This window comes from Castor canadensis, chromosome 4 (genome assembly GCF_047511655.1).
Source record: "Castor canadensis chromosome 4, mCasCan1.hap1v2, whole genome shotgun sequence".
Lineage (NCBI taxonomy): Eukaryota > Metazoa > Chordata > Mammalia > Rodentia > Castoridae > Castor > Castor canadensis.
The window spans coordinates 78792576-78812900 of NC_133389.1; the positions used below are offsets into that span (position 1 = coordinate 78792576).

A 20325-nucleotide genomic window follows, 5' to 3' on the forward strand; every position below is an offset into this window, starting at 1 on the left:
AAGCCAACTTGTGATGAAACAAAGAAGCACCAGGTAGTGTTCGCACCAGAAGGTAAAACCTGGCTTGAAGCCTAACCCATGGAAGGGAGCCCGTGAGGAGGGAGGAAGAAAGATTTTAAAAGTAGGTGACTTTTGAGCTGAGGCAGTAAATGGCAAGCAGGAGTCCTTTTTGTGAAAGAGAAGAAAAATATTGCTGAAAAAGGCAGCAGTAAATATGACAACATGGAATCAGACAGAAACTCAGGCTTTAAGGGAACCAATGGTCATGAGCACATTGAATAAGATGTGCATGGAGGATGCATAAAGAGGTGGAACACAAGAGTTCTCAAGAAAAATAGTCTTTGCCAAAAGCTTTGCAGGACTATTGAAGCAATAAGACATTGTCTTTTCAGAAAAGTCAAGAAAGCAGCTCATCAGAGCAGCTACTGAAGTGTCAAAGTGAAGAAAGATGAAGGATATTCCTACAGGTAAGCATAGAGGAACTAGAGTAATCAGGATCCAGTGCCTAGGACTTGCAAAGAAATCTAAAGATATGGTATTTTAAAATCAGGTTTGCTGTATTTGTGTATGAAAATATAACAATGAAACTTGTTAAAAATGCTTTAGGAGGGAGAAAAGTATGGATGAGGGAGAATGAAAGAGGGAGTGACTCTAATTAAGATGCATTGTAAGCACATATGTAAATGTTACAATGTATCCCCCCCATACAACTATTATATGCAAAGTTAAAAGCCTAGTTTAGAGAAAGAGAAAGTGAAACAAACAAAATAAAATGCAGCAAAACAAATTACAAAGACAAACAGACCAGTGAATAGAACAGGAGGCCTAGAAATAAATGTACTAGCTATAGCCATTTGATTTTTTGACAAAGATATCATAAACGTATGTTAGAGAAGGATTAATATCCAGAATATAGAAATACAAAAAGCTCAGAAAATTACTGAAAGAATGAATAACTCAATTAATAAATGGACAAATGAATTGAACAGTTCTCAGAAGTACCAGTAGCTAATAGATAGATGAAGGGATATTCAACATCTTAAGCCATCAAGGAAATGCAAATCAAAACAACACTGAAGATTCCACTGCATTCCAATTTGATGTGAACTCATAAAGAAAACAAACAGTAACAAATGCTGACAATGATACAGGGGGAAATAAGTGCTTATATACTGTTAGTGGGAATGTAAATTAGTAAATGCACAATGGAAAGCAGTATGGAGATTCTCAAAAAAAATTACAAATAGAATTACCATATGATCCTGCTATGCCACTCCTGGGCATCTAGCTAAAAGAATATAGAACATACAATACAGATACCTGCACATCCATATTTATTATGATACAATTCACAATAGTCAAGTTATGGAATCAGCCTAGATGTCCATCAATAGATGAATAAATAAAGAAAATATGGTATTTATAGAAAATGGAGTATTATTAAGCCATAATGAAGAATGAAATTACGGCATTTGCTGGAAAATGGATGGAGCCAGAGATCACTTTAAGAGATAGTCTAGCCAAATTCAGAAAGGCAAATTCTGTGTGTTTTCCCTCATATGCAGAATCTAAGTCCATAAACACAACCAAACAAAAATTCAGCAATCTAAATGGGGGACTCTTTTGGAGGGGAGATTTTGCTGGGGAGGAGGACAAGGAATGGTGATGGGAGACAAGTAATTTCCAAGTCCATTGTATGCATGTGTGCAAATGTCATAATGAAACCTTTTATTCTGTATAATCAAAAACAAAACATAACTAATAGCTAGCCTCTATCTGAGGCTGACTCTGTCACATGACTGAGAGACCATAAATCTTTAGTTATCAGTCCACTATGACTTCTCCAAGGAGGATGCTTTCCAAACTACAGAGGGCCAGCTTCATAAGGAGGAGCCTAGGCCAAGAGTAGCTGAAGAATGATGGCAACCTCATTCTACTGATGACTTCATTCCTCTGTAGACAGAACAGGAAATGAAGGAGCAGATTCATTTCACATGTTCTCCTCGTTGCCTCTTGTGCACCAAGCATAACAAAACCATGTGCTTGTCCTCCTGTTTACCTATGCACCAGTTCTCCTGCTGCCTGGATCCTCGTGCCAGGGAAGTGACTCTTTGAATTTTGAGACTCAGCTAACGAGGTAGTGCTGTCTGACTCAGTCTAATGCCAACAGTAACATTTGCTCTTCTTGCCTCCTTTCTCTCTGGTACAGATTCCACTAGGAACATATCATCCCTTATTGCATGGCTTTATCCACAAGCTTGCTACTCCATCCTACACTCAACAATGCCAACTGTTCACCAAATACTTACTCCAAGTATCCTGACTGTTCAACATCATACTAGGCTGGGAATACCTGACAGACACAGCTACTGCCTTTGCCAAGCTCAGGGTCAAGACGGGGTGGGGGGGTGGGGGTGGGGGGGCAGACACCAGACAGGCAATTACAAGACTAATGAATGGAGAGGGAGAGAGAGAGAGAGTGAAAGGACAAAACACATATTGGAAGAAAATGTTTGCAAATCATATATAGGAATAAACTTCTTTCTATACATTAATTAGAAAATTTGTAAAAATTAAAACATGAGTAAATATTATTGAAATTTGGAGAGGAAATAGGGGTTATGACAGAGTATAAAACACATACATATATATGGAGAAAATCACAAGAAAACCTATTTGTACAATTCATGTATGCTAATAATAAAAATTTAAAACATGGGCAAAACAATTTAAGAGTTATTTTACCAGTAAAGACATAGTGACATCAAAGAAGAAAAAAAAAAACAATGTATTGAAATACAATGTAGTTGTTGTAAGAGTCCAGAAAAAGTCTTACTCTTCCTCTTATCTCTAGGGCCTTGCATAACGACTGATATTGTCTAAATAAATTTTGCCAAGTGAGTGAATAAATGAGTGAGTGAGTGAATGAATAAATGAATATGCTGAAGTTTCTGAAAAGATAAGTTTGTGTCTTAAGAAATAATAGGGCTATAAATTCCTACCAATTTTTAGCAAATATTCAAATTGGATTTTGAGGAAAAGATTTGTGAAACAGAAGTTTCCATGGAAACTAAGATGGGTTCATAAGACTCAGTTTTCTAAACTGAGAGAACAAGGCTGGAATGATATATGCATTAGTTATTCAACAAATGTTCATTGAATAGTTATTTGTGCCTATTAGGAGCTAACACTTAAGACAGAAAGTGCTTTGTCTGATGTACATTCTAGTGCAGAGACTTGAGGAAGCATGTGACAAACAACTAAGCAAAAATAAACAAATGAGATTCTGGTTTGTGGTAGGTACTGTAATGTAAATAAAGTCATACCATGTAACCACAGATGGATATTGGGTACATAGAAAATAAGGCAATTGACTTTAGAAGAGAAGCCAGGGAAGACTTCATTGAAAAGGTGACATTAGAATTGAGAATCACATTGGCAGAAGGAATGAAACATATAATTCTGGGAAAGAGTGTTCAGTATCCAGAGAATAGATAAGATAGAGAAAAGATCCTGAGGTCGTAAAGTCATGGCACATGTAACAAACAGCAAAATGGCCTGTGCGGCCAGAGAGAAGTAAAGGAAGTTAAAGAACTAGGCAAAGTACTTTCAATGGGAAGTTTTCCATAAGGGATCTCAATTTTGAGCAAATCAGGCAGGGAGAGGATATGATTTCTTATCTGTGGAGATCATTGTGCTGTGTTCATCTGAAACATAGATTTGGGCAATAGAGACGTGGTAGTAGAAACTCCAGGTAGGAGCTACTGATAGCTGTGCATAGACAGAGGCTCTGATTTACAATGTGGAAGGAGTATACGGATTCTGGGTGCATTTTGGAAAATGAAGCTGGTAGATCTGCTCTGAGATGTAAGTAAGGTACCAAGACTAGAGGTTAGAGTCTTGCTTCTCAGAACTGTGCTCAGGCAGGGGCAGGGTGCCAGTGACTGAGACAGAAGGGTGGGGAGGAACAAGTCCTGAGGTTACATGTAATCAGGAGTTTTATTTTTTCTATATTAAATGTTGAGACATTTGTAACACTTCCAAGTGGAGATATCTAGCAGGCGATTGCATATGCAAATCCAGAGGTGAATAGATGTGGAGGAGACTAACATATAGGTGTGTTTAAATTCATGGAACTCTAAGTCAGCAAACCAAAGGATGTGGATAGAAAATACTAGAAGGCCTGAGACTAAAGTCTGAGAAGGAGTAGGGGTAGTAAGTGAGATACATGGAAAAGGTAGATTTTTAGGAAGTGGAAATAGTCATTTTAAACAAGTGTAGTGAGAGGCATTTGGTTTCTGTAGAGGTCATATATTCTACACAGGAGCAGAGACAGAAGGATGAGATTCATTGCAAGGAAATGTTTATGTACTTCCTGGGCTAGCTAAGCAAATGTGAAACCTGCAGGAATGGCCACCAGGAAAGGACAGACTAGAAACTGAGGTAGGAGCAATCTGCTGCACACAGGTAGAAATTCGTCAGCCTCAGGGAAATCTCATTTTAGCTCTTGAAACCTTTCAGCTGATTGATTCAGGTCCACTCAGACTCCAGGATAATCTCCTTACTTGAAGTCAACTAATTGCCAATATCAGCCACATCACAGTGACATCCTGGCCAAGTCAACACTTTCACAACTGGCCCTCAGATGTCCAAGACTGGCAAGAGTTGCAGCACAAGGGAGGTGACCAGCTAGAGACAGCAACTAAAGAGAAATTTGCTAGAGAAATCATTGTGTGAAGAAGAGAGGTAGGTGAAAAACAGGGCCATCAAGTTTTTGATATTGTTGTTGTTTGGTAGAATACGTTGCAAGGTTTTATGTTTATAGGAATAATTCAGGGAAAGGGGTCAGATGATGCTGAAAGGGAGAATGAGACCCAGAAGTTATGGGGAGGCAGTGGTTTTCGATCCTTGGGGACATTTGGGCAAGTGAGAAACTCAGGGTGCCAGCTGCCAGTGCATCACAAGGAAGTATACTCTGTACCCAACACCTCTCATGGTGCTTACCTTCTCATCACTGGCCATGACTACCTGAAGGGAACCTAGCCTCTTAAGAGGATGCTCTAGAGATACAGCCAGCATGGAGTGGGGCAGGACTGGGCACCCTCAAAGCCAGGAGTATCTCAACTTGGTCCGTAATTGGGTTTTAGCAGATCCATGTGCCTCTGAATACTGTGGAAAATTTGACATGAGATTGTGGGGACATTTTTCTGAGCAGAAGGTCCTTGGTTGTTGTAGAATCTCAAAGTGATCACCAGAAAAAACTAAGTATGGTGATAACTGATGTCTTTCAACCCAACCACTTGTGATATAACTGAATCCATGAACTATCAGTGTGAGCATCCAGAATGTGTGAAGAGGAGGTGTGAAGAATGAGGATAAATGACCAACCTTAGAGAAAGCTGAAGCACAATGATGCATTAAAGAGCAATATTACTAGGGCAAAATAAATGTCTGGCAAAACATTGTAAATAAATAAGTTTTCTGGGTTTTTTTTTCAGCATGAAAACCTCATATTGTATTTTAAATAAACAGGCAAACAACAACACAAAAACCTCCCAGTAATATAAAGCTATTAACATTTGCTTTTTGAATCCTCATTCCCAGAAATCTCAATTTGGTATATATGGGATGGAGTTAGGGAAATGTATTTTTCCAGAGCACATAAAGTGATTCTGAGGCAGACATTGTGACCTCTCTATGGAAAATAGTATAGGTGTATCACACACCAGGAGTTACTGAAAAGAGTTTAATAAAAGTGCTGTTGATCAAATGTGTCACTGCTGAGACATAAGGTACAAGGGAATTCTGATGCCCAGAGGCTAACAGAGGAGGGAAGGTATTCCTTGGCCTAATGGTTTGTTGATGTTCATATTCTAAATCACAGTCTGAAAGTGCTTGTTTGAGATAAATACAGTCATTTCACTGGAATTCTCTTTTATGCAGAACTTCATTTCTTTTAGCAGTTATACACTAGCCTGTTGTTTACCCAGAAAGCTATTAACATTTGCTTTTTGAGTCCTCATTCTCAGAAATCTCAATTTGGTATATATGGGATGGAGTTAGGGAAATGTATTTTTCCAGAGCACATAAAGTGATTCTGAGGCAGACATTGGGTTGACCTCTCTATGGAAAACAGTATAGGTGTGTCACACATCAGGAGTTACTGAAAAGAGTTTAATAAAAGTGCTGTTGATCAAATGCGTTTGTTCATTAGGGGCTGTTGATTGTTAGAATAGAAGCAGAAGAGTGTCACTGCTTAAAGAAGAAATGCAAGTTACAATGAGGCAATTTTAGGTTTTAGCATAAAGTTTGCAGGGGAGAATTGTAGAGATAGAAATGTTCCCTGCCTAGTTCTAACCTAAAGAGAGCTCCAGTTCTGTCCAAGTTTACAGCCTTCCTCTTGTGCAAGATGGAGTTCCACTTTCAAAGTGAGTGTAAGCAACTCACAGACCAAGAGATGGATAGAATTGCAGAAAAGAAGCATTCCCTGATTTAAATATGGGTGGAAATTATTTTCCTCCTCTGGAGCAAGTGAAGAACATTTACCCTAATGGTAGGGAGCTTTACAATTACTCACCCCACTTCTGCAGAGAGACTGAGCTTGACTGTTTCTTCGATTGCAAATGACAAATGGTTTCTCAAACTGCAAAATCTCTTGTTTGTATTTTTCTTAAGCCCTTACCATATTATTGCCTCCATGTTCCTTTGGCTCTACATAGAAGAAGAGTTTTCTTTACTTTTAGATTGAGGTGGACATTTTCAAAGTATACATAAATTGTTTAAAGTCTAGGACTGGAAGTGTTGCTCAAGTGGTAGAGGAACCACTTTCCAAGCTTGAAGCCCAACATTCAAACACCAGTCCCACCCCCAAATTTTTTTTTTAAAAGAGATAAAGTCTAGCAATAACTTTAAACTAACAATTGTCATTCTGAATGCAAATAAGCTACTATTCTGTGAACAGTCACTCACAACAAGCAGCAGAATTACACAGCAGGTGTGGTGGAGGTACTCACTATAGGAGCAGCCATACACCTCCACCCTCATTCCAATCTTTCCACTTGGATTCCATTCCAGGGGCACGAAACGAACGAAACGGGCTCTCACTGAGTGCAATAGCTTGTGGTGCACCACGCTGTCAGCATTCATATTTCCTGCAAAGGTCTGTAGAGAAAGGGAGACAGCAAATGGCATCAATGAAAGTCCTTATCTTCCTCTGTGTCTTCTAGAAAAAAAATTCCTCAGTTTCTCTGACATTGATCTGACTTGGAATCCTGCATCGTGTGCTGTATATTCTTAGAACTACCCAGAAATATTTCTTAAGAAGCTCTTCACCTCATCTCTCATGCCCAGCTAAGTTTTATGAATGAGTAGTCCTAGCAAGTTATGAAGCATAACACCTAACTGCTTTATTCTTAGTGTTCATAATCACAGTGGCCTGGAAGATAACTGACAATCTCTTCTTGAATGAAAGGGTTTTATTGAAATAATTGTTACCATTGAGACTAATCACTTTCCTTTATTACTACTACCATTTTACAGATAAAATACTGAAGTCTAGAAAGAGTAAGAGGATAAAAAAAACATTTCCAAATCATCCAATTGGTTCTTTATTGGGGTAAGGTTCAATTCCAACATTGTCCTACTCCAAATATCTTTCAATAGCCCCCACTTGACTATTCCATTAGTAATATTTATAAAGAGCAGACATCTCAACTTGATTATATGCAGTTCCCTTTCACATTTCTTTACGAAGTTTATTTTTTTTAATTTCTTTTAAAAGAAGGTGCATGTTTTATTAAAATTTAAAAGCTCACTGATTTATAATTGCTTCTTCAGAAGAAAGGCCTTTAAAACCTATCAGCCCTTTTAGGATGACTTTTTATATTTCTCTCTTAATTTTATTAAAGAAACAGTAAAACTTTCACTTAAAGTAATATTTGTATGCAGATAAAGTTGTGTCTAAGGTGAGCTCATCTACGAAGACAAAATAAAAATTTCCATAGAAAATGAGATAATACTTGGATTCTTGTACATTGTGTGCCAGGCTGGGAACATTGCCCTCAAGTTTGGGTCTGTGGGTGGTCTGTCCTATTCTGTTGAGTTTCTTCAAAATTTTTTTGTTATCTGTTGTACTGGAGGTACATTATGAAATTTAGAAAAGGTACTACAATCCATCTTAGTTAAATTCATCCTCTCTATCATTCTCCTTTATCCCTCTTCCCCTCATTCTTAGAATAGTTTCAACAGGTCCCATTTTTCCATTTTCATGTATGAGAACCTAATATTTCCTCTGTATTCATCCTCCTACATCCTTTCCTTATATCCTTCACCCTCCCACTAGTAGCAATCCCTAGATAGGACCTGATTTATGTTCCTTTTCTCCGTTTTTGAAGGAAAAAACGACACTTTTGCTTGTTTAAGATAGCTATACAGAGAGTTTCATTATGACATTTTCATGTATATATGTATGTATTGTATCCCAAATTGGTTCATTTCCTCCGTTTTTCTCCTTTCTGACTTAGTCCTCTTCTTATGGTAATTTCAGCAGGTTTAAAAATTCTATATTCATTCCTGTATAGAAAGTACATCAACCATATTCACCTTGTTAATGTCCTTCTTTTAAATGAAGAAAAAAAAAACCCAGCTCAGGAACTATTTGGTCCACTTTCATTATGCCTCATAGCCTTCATTTGTATGAATGATTACTGGAAGAATTAATTATTTCTGAAGACTGTGGCTAAAGGCTTACAACTCATCTTTTTTACTAATTGAGTTAAAATATACAAAACATAAGATTTACATTTAGAAGGCAATTTTTTCTTTGGCAGTACTGGCATTTGAACTGAGGGACTCACACCTACTAAGCAGGCGCTCTACCACTTGAGCCACTCGCCAGCACCAAAATTTACCAGTTTAAAGCACAAATTCAATGGCATTAGGTATAGTCACATTCTTGAACAACTATCATCTCCTACTTTCCCCAGAACTTTGTCATCATCCCTATTATACTTCACCTTTTTTTGTTTGTTTGTTTTGTTTTGTTTTTGGTAGTGGTACTGGGGCTTGAACTCAGAATGTCATGCTTGCCAGGCAGTTGCTTTACCACTTGATCCATGCTTCTAACCCTTTGTTCTTTAGTTATTTTTCAGGTAGTGTCTTGCATTTTTCTCCCTGGGCCAGCCTGGATCATGATCCTCTTACTTAAGCTTTCTGTGCAGCTGGGATTACAGGTATGAGCCACCACCTCTAACTTTTTTGTTTAGAATGGGCCTTGCTAACATTTTGCCCAGACTGTCCTGGAACCATGATCTTCCTGATCTGCCTGCTGAGTAGATGGGATTATAGATGTGATTATGCCACTGTGCCTGACCACCATATCTCATCTTAAAAATAGAACATCAGCTAACACACCAACGTGCGTGTCTAATTATAAGTCATAATTCTTCTTCACAATGTCTTCTTTTTAGCCTCACAAATGTATTGATAAAGCTTGCCTGCATGTGTGCAATCCGAAAGAGAAGATCCCTTGCTTTCTTAAATGGCCAAAGTGAACACCAAGTAAGAAGTTCTTGTCTACTTAATAGAATGATTTTCAAAGATTCCACCTTTGCACTCTTTTGTATTTCCCCAATACCTGTGAATTCAGGTTATCGGGAACGGTCTCTGGCATGTTTATTCCTCATAAAACAGCATTAGCTCTGATACCTATGACCATGATATGTCAAGAGGTGGCTCGCAACTCCTGCAGTGCAGCTCTTGTATAAAAAGACAATGACTGAGAAAGAGATTCAAGTCCAGCATTCCACACCACAGATATGCCAAAGATTCAGCCTTTTTCTCTTCATCAAAACAGGAAATGCTTTTATTTGATAGGATTATTTTTCCACATATCTAGTTCCCAACTTGGCAACTAGTACACATAGAAAACTGTCCTCCTTCCTTTGCCCATCTACAAAGGACTCCTCCCTGTGTACATTAAATTTCTTTATGTCCATGCTGCACCTCTATGTGTGGTGGGCACAGGTGCTAGTTTCTTGTGATTTCTAATTGCTCCAGACAGGGAAGTTATTACATGGTTTTCTACGGTGTAAGCAAGTGTGGCTTCTCATTCAGTACATAGGATTTCCCATTGATTGCTTTTTTCTAAATTCCACCTCCCCAGGCATATATAGGCAGAGTTGACTGGGCACTCTGCCTGTATTCTATGTAATTTTTAGACAGAATATATCTTAGTACAATATTTAAATTGGTGTACAACTATAAAAAGATTTATTTTACAAACTAGGGATGCTTTATTTGACCTTACCCCTTAACTCATATGGTGCTCTCTGATGAGAAGAAATTCTGGATTCTCATTTGAAGCGGCAACCTTTTAACATGACAGTGTGATATTGGACAAGCAAGTTATTCAACCATGCTGTGTCTTGTGCCTTGTGACTTCAGTCTCATGATCTCAAAGTGTTCCTGGCCCAGAGCTATATCATTTGCAGTTTTATAATCTCAGAGGCTCAAGTCCAAGCAGAGTCAAGGTTATATATTTGTAAGATGTCAATGTTTACAATACATGGTCCCAGGATCACCAAGAGCTAGCAGTCTAAAGTCACCTCAATAACACTTAGTATAGAGGTAGACTGAGTCTAAACACAGTTTCACCAAGTTCACCAGAATGAACCTACATTATTTACATAATGATGAAAAGTCCAAGAATAGGAATCCTTTTCCTTTACTCCCTTTGTGACCTCCATACGTACACAATGTTGGTATTCTGCAAATGAATGATTGCCGTGGCTACCATCATAGTTACTATTTTCAAGGGTCTTCTCCAAACCCACTTCTTGTTAAGTTTTGTCTGTGTTAGCTCCCTTTTCCCACTTACCATCCAGGAAGGTTTTAGTCAGTTGCCTCACTAAAAAGGAAACACAGACACACAGACACACATACACACACACACATGCACACACTTAACCTTTTTGAATTTAGCTATAGTAGCCATTCATTTTAAAATTATGTGATCAGATAGTACATTGACTCCCCACACACAACCATGTCATGCAAACTCTGTGACTCAGGGAGTTTACCAGCATATACTAATTGAAAACCCAGGGCAGGACCTTTCCATTTCCAATTATATTATATGCACTACTTCTTAAGAGGTTTTTGTTTTGCTTTCTTCCCCAAATCCACCTCAAGTAATATTGTACTACATTTGAGAAGTGGACTTGAATGGTTTTAATGAGATAAATACAATCATTGTAACTTAATAAAGCAGATTATAGGGTTTTCTTCATTTTGTGTGTGTGTGCGTGTGTGTGTGTGTGTGTGTGTATGCACATGTGGGTGTGGTGCTAGGGGTGGAATCCAGGACTTCATGAAGGCAAGGTAAGCTTTCTACTACTGAACTACACCCTCAGCCCTAGTAATCCAATGGGTTTTAATCCTAAGCAGGAACATGATGCAGGAACTTATCTTTCTTTTTGAATAGTTAAGAATGAGACTCTGAGAAGTTAAGTTCCTTGTTATGGTCACAAACATAGTGGAAATTTGCTTTTGGAAGAGAACCTTTACATCAGGTATACTTATTAGAAAAGAGGAGAAACATGTGCAAGGGGGACCAAAGAAGGATCACATCAGTGAGTGAGCAGGTAGAAAGATACACAAGAAGAAAAAAAAATATATGTGTTTCAAAGTCAGGCTCTTTGACCCTTCCTTGTGGCACTCAGCCCTGGACATTAAGCATAATGTTGACTCATGAATGGAAGACCCCATGGTGACAAAGAAGGTTCCAATGCTCTTCCTCTCATGTTAGGTAGGTGACAGAGTAAACATGAACTAGGAGGCTGAAATGGGACCAGAGCTGGGCTTAGTAATAGAGAATGAAGGGTTATGTGTCAGCTGCCACCAGATTCATTTAAATTAAATGAATGTATTTAGCCAAGCTACCTCAGTGACTTTGACTGGCAGCAAGATTACAAGCATCTAGATGCCACCAGGCAGATGGTTTTAACTTGTCTAACTACAGTCTTTCTAAGAGATAACAAAAAAAAAAAAAAAAAACTTACCACCAATGACCTTGACAGGGAATATTGGGAATTCTCAGAGAGACTCTACTTCAATACCAGGGGTTCTGGCAAACACACCACAAGGTCTAAGGGTCTGTTTTAAGACTAACAGGAGATTGGGAAACACAAAGATGAGTTTTGGGTGCTGATCATAGAAAGCTGGCTGACTCTCATACTTCTTCGTCAGTGAGGTGCTTGAACTATAATACCTTAGATGGTACAGAGTGGTCCTTTAAACTGCCCGGTGCATGGAGCATGGTGTTTCTTAAAGGGATGTTGACATGGATTTCAGCTACCAAAACCAGTCTCTGTAGCTGTCTCAAAACTGGTGAATTTTCAAAAAGCATCTTAATATTGCTCCCAGTATTATTAGGACTTAATGAATGGCTGAGAGGATGAATGAATAAAAGGACATCAGAACCTTCTCTTAATGTTGGTGTTCAGTTTTCTTATGCATATACATGTGTTAATGAAATTGCACTTGGTAGATTATTACCAATATAAGCATCAAAGAGAGAAAGAGAGAAAGAGAGAGAGAGAGAGAGAGAGAAAACAGAGGAAAATCCCTGGCTTCCTGTATGTGCAACACTTTATGGCCTTGGAGCATCAGATCCAGCTCCTCCTCCTGACTTCCCTTGTTTATGAGACAGCATGCTTTCCTTTGAAGTATTTGCATTAAATCTCTTCCATCAATAACTTAAGAACTAATAGACTTCTTTGTCCATAGATATAAGCATTAAGAAAAGGCACTGATAAAGTTATTTAATATTAGAATTTGAAGAACCCTCAAATCCTGATTATCCTCTGCCTGTTTATAGCTTTAACAGCCAATCATCATTTATTTGGAAGGAATATTCTGAAGTTAAGTTGTTCAAAGATCTGCTGATACTAGTATGAGCCTTACTTATACAAGTAATTTAATAGTTTACTTGTGACAGTTATTATCAGTGTCCAGTTCAAAATGAGATACACAGCAGAACACTGTCATCTGATGCTATACTGAAATGACCTGTCTTTGATTCTGCTCAAAATATTTCTGTTATTCTGTGTCAAGTATTATGGCAACTTCAGTCACTCAGGGAAAAGCTACTGAATCAGGTTGATACCTCACACACGTTTTTAAATTATTAGGTGTTAATAAGACTTAGAATTAATTTTAAAATGGAGCTAGGACACTGGTTCATAAACCTGTCGTGTGTCTGAAACACCAAGTGCCAATTCTGGCACTACTTTTTGGAAAATACATCCTAGGAATATATTTTTTTTTGCAAAGCTCTCCAAACTGATATGATGAAGGTAATTACCAGCAATTGGTGGTGAGTCTAACAACTGTGAGCTTGTATCTAATTTTAGTTGTCTTTAAACTTCATGACACTATGCAATATCTAAATGTTTCCATTTCTGTTTCCTTTTGTACTCTTTGGGTCTGGGGGAGAGGACTGTACATTTCAAATGTAGTCACCCATATAAGACCTTTATATTCATGAGAATAGCATCACAGTTTCTCTGAAATCTTTATGGTATCCCTCTTCTCTAGAGGAGGATTTTTAATTTAAATACACCGGCAGTAATACACAAAGGAGAAGTTAACACGTAAGAGACAGTAAAATATTACTAATTTATGTGAGTATGGCATATATAAATTTAACAAAAATTAATTAACATCTCAGAATTGAATTAGTATGTAACAACCCAATAAAAAGTTTTCTGGGGACTTTGTGTAAAAGACTAAAATAAGTTGCAACAATAATATTTTAAGGTGCTTAAAGAGACTTGCAAGCTCTTTTGGATGGAGCAAACTCTTTTTTTCAGTTCCTTTAGAAACTATAGTTCATAGTAGGTTAACTCCAATCCCATTTATGTTTAAATGGAATTGCTGAAGTTTCATAGGGCTACAGAATCATTCTGCATTGTAAACAGATTATAAGAAACTTCTGCCTCAATATCAAAATGAACAACATGACCAAAGTAAGATAGTTTTCGGTCCGTCCAGTTTTGTTATTCCACCCTCAATAGCAATAACCCCCATTTATATGAGGACTCCAATATTACATTTGATCCTAAGGTGTTTTAATTCTGGTTCCCCAGTTCTCTTTAAGGATGACCCAGATTGTATCAATCATGATATAATTATAATCCAGCAGTAATAATTGGACCAGGGGATAAGACAAATGACTTCCCAATACCCATAAGGACCCATTTGCTATAGAAATCTTGAGTGATTGATGCTCTCTTTTTGTAGACATTACTAAAATGCAATGACATGACTAGAGAACATGAGACATTTCCACTCAGGAGCCAACCAAAATGAGAGATTCCTGGGTCATGATGTCCCTGGATCCGATCACAAGGCCCTGGTTCCTACAGCACTGCCTTTAATTTTTTGAGCCACACAATATCCTTCCTAGGTGCATGAATTGTTTTTTTCTACTTTACCTAATTTGAGGTGGCTCTCTGTCATTTAAACCTTAGAACCCCAACTAATATAGCTGTTAAAATGAAGACATCAAATGGATAAATATTTTTAAACCCTCAAATTCAAGCACAGTTTTTGCTTTAAATCCTTTTGTAATTAAGTATACCTTAACTTCCTTCTTTAAAATTGATTTTAATTACTAAAAAAGCATTATTACTGGGAAATAGAGAAGTCAAATACATCAACCCAAAGTCAAATAAAAATGTGATTTCATTGCCCACTGACATGGATGATCCAGATCATTATTCTTGAAGCCATTATGCATATAAAGATAAAAGATTCATTAAATAAAGGAGTGAATAGATTCCACACCAAACTTTCCTGTTGCTGTTGTTGTGTTTGCTCTGAAGTTCTGGAGCTTATGTGACTCTGCTGTGTTAAGTGTAGGGTAATAAAATGACTGTTGACAACTGAGTCACATATTTATGTTTCCATCTCTGTACTGAAGCTGCAACGCCAACATGTATGGCAGCTCTGCCATATGGTGCACGCCTGGGAAGACTGAAATATCCACTTAGCAAGATCAGACTTTTCACACTCCACTAAAGCAAAGAGAAACAATGCCTTTGCCTTTCTGAAAAATAAATAGAAAGCTTTCCTCCAGTGAAGTAGGGAGCTGGTTTATGAAAGCTGACAGGAGGACCTGACCTTCTGCTATAGGACATGGGGTGAACACAGAGATAGTGGCAAGGTCTGGGCCCGGAGCTAGAAGAAGACTAACAAATGTGTGTAGAGTAAAGCCTTTGTATAAAGGGAAAAATGAAAACCAAAATGGAAAGGGTGCTGAGCCTGTCAGCCTTTCCACATGCTTGTGTGCATTGCAAAGTTTCCAGCAGGTCATCATGCCAACTCTTTTTCCCATCACCAGTGCAACAGCCCTCCCTGTCCTTTTTAATTTCCTTCTTATACTCATTACCACCTGACAAATGAAATATACTATATGTTTATTATATCTGTATACTACTTGTCTATCTTTCTGTCATCACATTATGAGCTCCCAGAGAGTAGATTTGCCTAAAGTTACAAATGGGAGAGGTGGCTCATGAATCCTTGCTAAATGCATAAGGGAATGGTACTCAACGTTTATGTCCCCAAATTTCCAACTCTGTGAGTTTTTCATGGAGCACCTTGGGATAATAGTGCTCCCTAGAAATGTAGACATAATGTCATATGGGGGGAACTTATTGCTCATAACTTTTTATGTGAAAACCTAGGATGGGAATTTTAAGAACTTCCTCAATGCTATGTCATTAGTTTAAGGAGGATTGAAATGATTTTACACTTTAGTGTTTCTCCTACTACCATGGCTGAATTCAAGGTATTTATTTACAGACTAGAATGCTTCAGAGAAGCAAATAAAGTTTCCATGCTCTATGGAAACTCTATGGCCCTATGCCATCTAGTTTATTAAGCGCTACCTGAAGGAGAAGTATTAAAAGATGATGATGGCCACACTTGCTCTCTGTTTCTGCCCTACTGACATCTGTGCCAATAGTTGCCATCTTGCTGACTCCAAAAGCTACTCTTTGAAAATTGGAGCAATTACTACTATCACTTGAATGTAACTGGCCAGAGAACAGGCTAAACTTGGTTGTGGTTTCATGAGGCCAAATGATAAGCAAGAAGTTGCACTCCTCTGTATTTCCTCCCCAGAACTTCTCAAACTCTCTTCCAGGTATCAGTGTCTATACCCACAGGTAGACCCCAACTCTTCTGTCATGCGATCAATTGTCTCCAAAGATAATTTACCTTTCCTGAGTGAGAATCTTTGAGTAGATAGCAGATTCTTGCTTGTAAAGGCTCCGGAATGTGACATCATATGTGTATCTTGTTTACTTTCATTGTATTGAGATTTAGATCTCAAGTTATACTCTGCAGACAAGATTTAAGTTCACACTGTCTGCCTTTGACAAGACCATAGAGTAGGCAAAGTTGGTCACAATTTCCTCTTCTTTTATTATAATTTTTTATTAGGATATATTTGTTACACAGGGGGGATTCATAGTGACAATTCCTAATAGGCTTATATTGTATATTGGTTAGATCACACCCATTGTCTTTTCCCCTCAACCCCCTCCCTGCCCCACTTAAAGCAATTGCAAGAGGTTTCTTTGTTCTGTTTCATACAAGTATATGAAATACATCAACCATATATCCTAACCTTAATTTCCTTCATTCACCTTCCCCACTCCCACTAGTCCCCCCCACACACACTGTACTTATGTTATAGTACTGTTGGAGCACCTGCCTAGCAAGTGAGAGGCCCTGAGTTCAAATCCCAGTGCTGCCAAAAATAAAAAAATTTAAAAAAACACATTATTTCCTTCTTTTGCTTGGCTCCTTTGTTCTAGTTCAGCTTTTCTTTTTTTTTTTTTTTTTTTTTTGGTTTCTGGTAAATTGTAAGTAGTTTAAGCAATGATCCCTCCTAGGAAAAATGGCACATATAGTTTTAAAGGGAATACATGAAGTACTATTGAAGACAGAAGAAAGAGAGCAAGGCAGGAAGAAGATAGTTTTACATGCTAAAGGAATTAATTTCTGATGCCAGTTTGGCAGATGAGTTGAGACAGAATCCCAGCTATTTACGGTAAACTTCAAAGTCTGGTTCTAAGTGAATGAAAACCTAGGTAAACACCTGACCTATAGTTCACCCATAAACACCTTTATTATTTCCTGCCTCTAGTAGTCCTTCTGTCTCCAGCACCACTCACATCTGGTCATTCTGACAAGAGTTCATCACCTTTCAGATAAGGTAAATAACATCTCTCTCTTTCTCTCTCTGATTTTTCTCCCTTCCTCCTTTTCTCCCTCCCTCCCTCCTTCTCTTTTCCTCCTCCCTCCCCCTCTCTCCTTCCATCCCTCTCTCCCTCCCTTTCCTCCCTTCCTCCTCTTTCTGTCCTTCCCCTGCTCTCTCTCTCTTTCTCTCTCTCTCTCTCTCTGGCACATCAAGACATCTGCTTTCAAAACTATCTTCTGTTTCTTCTTTCCTCCTGATGTCCTCCCTCAATCAAATGAACTAGTTAAGGCTCCAGTCCATGGTATAATGTTATAAAGGAACAAACTGATTACTAAAAGATTTTTAGAATTGCCAACCTGCATCAAACAATCATATGCAATGTAAATAGTAAGAGCTTTCTCACTAGGTAAACTCAATGTCAAAGAACACCTCTGACCTCTTTTATCACTAGAATGTCACTAAAATTTTCTTTGACACAGAAATGTCTGGGACTTTTCATTATTGCAATACAGGGAGTTCTAAGACTGGAGGCTGACACTCAAAAAGATGTAGCAATGGTCAGTATTAGCTCATGGTAAACAGCTCATGCAGAGCTCTCTACCCTTTGCCCTCAACTTTAAGAATGGCATTTTATTGAACAGATTTATGATGGGTTCAGGAGCAAAATGTCAGGAGACCTAGATTCTAACCTAAGTGTATGCAATACACTTATAATTGTTAGTGTTGTTATGTTGACAGGTTAATGGAAGTATTGAATCCATCCATTCAAAGATCTAGAGTCCCTGTTCATTATACCACTAAATTTACTCAGCTTAGAATTTTAGTGACTGTTTACTTCCATGGCTCTTTGGAACATCTGTGGCCAGCTATTCATTAGGAAAAGTGAAAATAAGACTCAGACATTATATTTAAAGCAGCAAGCTATTTTTAAATGGACAAATTATTTTAAAATAAAAAATAAAAATGCTTGTTGTCAACAGAATTTTATTTGTTACTTAAAACAAATTTACTGAAGCATTTCTTATTTGAAACATCTAAAGCCAGGAACAAAAAACAAAGCAGATCTCCTAGAAGAGAGAATTGATTGGCCGCCTCCAACAGTTTGCATCAATGCTTCCACAAATGACATTAATCGCGCTCCTGCTGCTCCCTACATGGGTACCAACGAGGCCAGCACGCTGTGTATGGAAAGCAGAGGATTAATGATTTGTTGGCACTGAGATGTGGTGAGGAACACTTGGGCCTCTTCATACTTTGCTTGGTTATCAAGTTTAAACAGTGAATTCAGACTATCTAGCATAATGGTTCTACACATAGTCTGATTTCTCTGGTGATATGTTTGAGTCTTTCCTCAACATGCAGGGTCACCTCAGCTGGCTCCCTCTGTGCATTGTGTCTTACTTCTCACAACACCTGCATGCACTCCCAAACATTAGACCACTCCTTCACTGTTACTGGCCACACATGTTGACTGGGATCTTCTCTCGGTGCCTGTGTGCTGTGCCTTCTCAGCATTTTAGCATGGTTTTGAGAGTGGACCCGGAACATGCAGCCATAGGTCAAACTCTTGCTCACACTTGCTGCAAGTGAGAGCTTGGGCAATTACCTAAGTTTTCTGTTCTAACACTGAACTAACTTTAAAATGGGAATGTGAGAGCATTCTTTAAGAGGAACGTACATGAATGTGTTTATGTATGTTTGTGCATATGTAGATGAATGCATATGTATGTATATTGGTTATAGAAATACTAGTAATTTATGCTAGAATTACTAGAAATAATGTGCTATATACATTGACCATAGAGTATTTGTGTATTGCTTAGAATAGTTCTAGCATGAAGTATGAAGTTCTGGCATAATAGGTTTACTACTATAATTGTTAGCACCACATTTTTAGTTAATCTTCAGGCACATGTCAGATAGTGACTCTTCATTAAACAAACCTTAATTTTACAGGCAATAAAGGGATAAGAATATTTATTGGATGTAGAGAATGATCCAGGAACATGATGACATATCAGCCTTTATCACATCCTATGTTATTTCTGGACATTTTAACAATGAGGAAACTAAGACCTAGAAGTCCAATAAATTGCCCATGGTGGACTGGGATGTGAGCCCAGATCTGTCCTCCTGCGCAAATCTCTGTCGATACTGTTGCTTCTTAGGAGGTATAATTTCTTTTTCCTCTGAACTGTCATTGTGTTTCATCTGAAATCTACATAGGACTTAAAACTTTCCATCTTTTATTAGTTATGTGAATGTATATCTGACCTTCACTCTGAAAAAGTAGCTTCATTAGAGCAGAAATTTAGATCAAATAATATTCAAATGCATACACATATATAAAATTCCCTCACCTATAGCCTCCATACCTGCCTAGCATTATGTATTACACATTTGTTTTGACGTTGGACAACCCCCCAGCACTCCTTATTTCCATCTTTTTTCATTCTTCTGCTTTATCAATGGAGATTTAGTGCTTTCTTTATATGATTCTCTGTTTCTGGAGTGAATTTAATTGTTCAGAGTCTTTCTTCCCAGGATTTATCAGAGGGGAAGAAATGGTGGCTAATAAGTATTTTTCTGAGTTAAAAATATAGTAAGTAAAGGGTTGCCAGGACATGGACCCAGACACATTGGTGGCAAATTGAGAATGGATTTGAAATAGATAAGGTTCCTTTAGTGTGCAAGGAGAAGTCATGTGGCTTAGATGATGCAGTGCCATCCAAATGAAGGATAAAGTTCAAATAGGTTGTATCCTTTTCTGTCATCATGGTACCTGAGCAATGCCCTTTGCCTTCCTGTGCCTTGGTTCCTTTTCTGTTAAGTGGAGATAATAACACTGGGGATATTAGAAGGCTGTTACCAAAAGAAAGGCAGAAATTATGTAATTATTCAGTGAGTCCCTGCATATTCATTCTCTCTTTTCTGTTACAAACATTTCATGAGTTGACGTAGGGTCAAAATAGCATCAAACTGTCCAGAGGTTTCTAAGCCACTCTACCAGGAGTTGTGTGTGTGGTGCTGGTCTAGGGATGCATCATTCATGT

The 20325-nt window shown here is 38.0% G+C and overlaps 1 protein-coding gene across 3 annotated transcripts in view; it reads right to left on the bottom strand.

Moving 5' to 3' along the window:
• The window catches only part of Cntnap5 (contactin associated protein family member 5), an 826603-nt gene that overhangs the window by 454509 nt on the left and 351769 nt on the right, over positions 1-20325 (bottom strand). For all 3 annotated transcript variants that reach the window (XM_074070497.1, XM_074070498.1, XM_074070499.1), the window contains exon 4: positions 7014-7161. In XM_074070497.1, coding sequence (XP_073926598.1) covers positions 7014-7161 — 148 coding nt within the window. The remainder of the gene's footprint in view (positions 1-7013; positions 7162-20325) is intronic.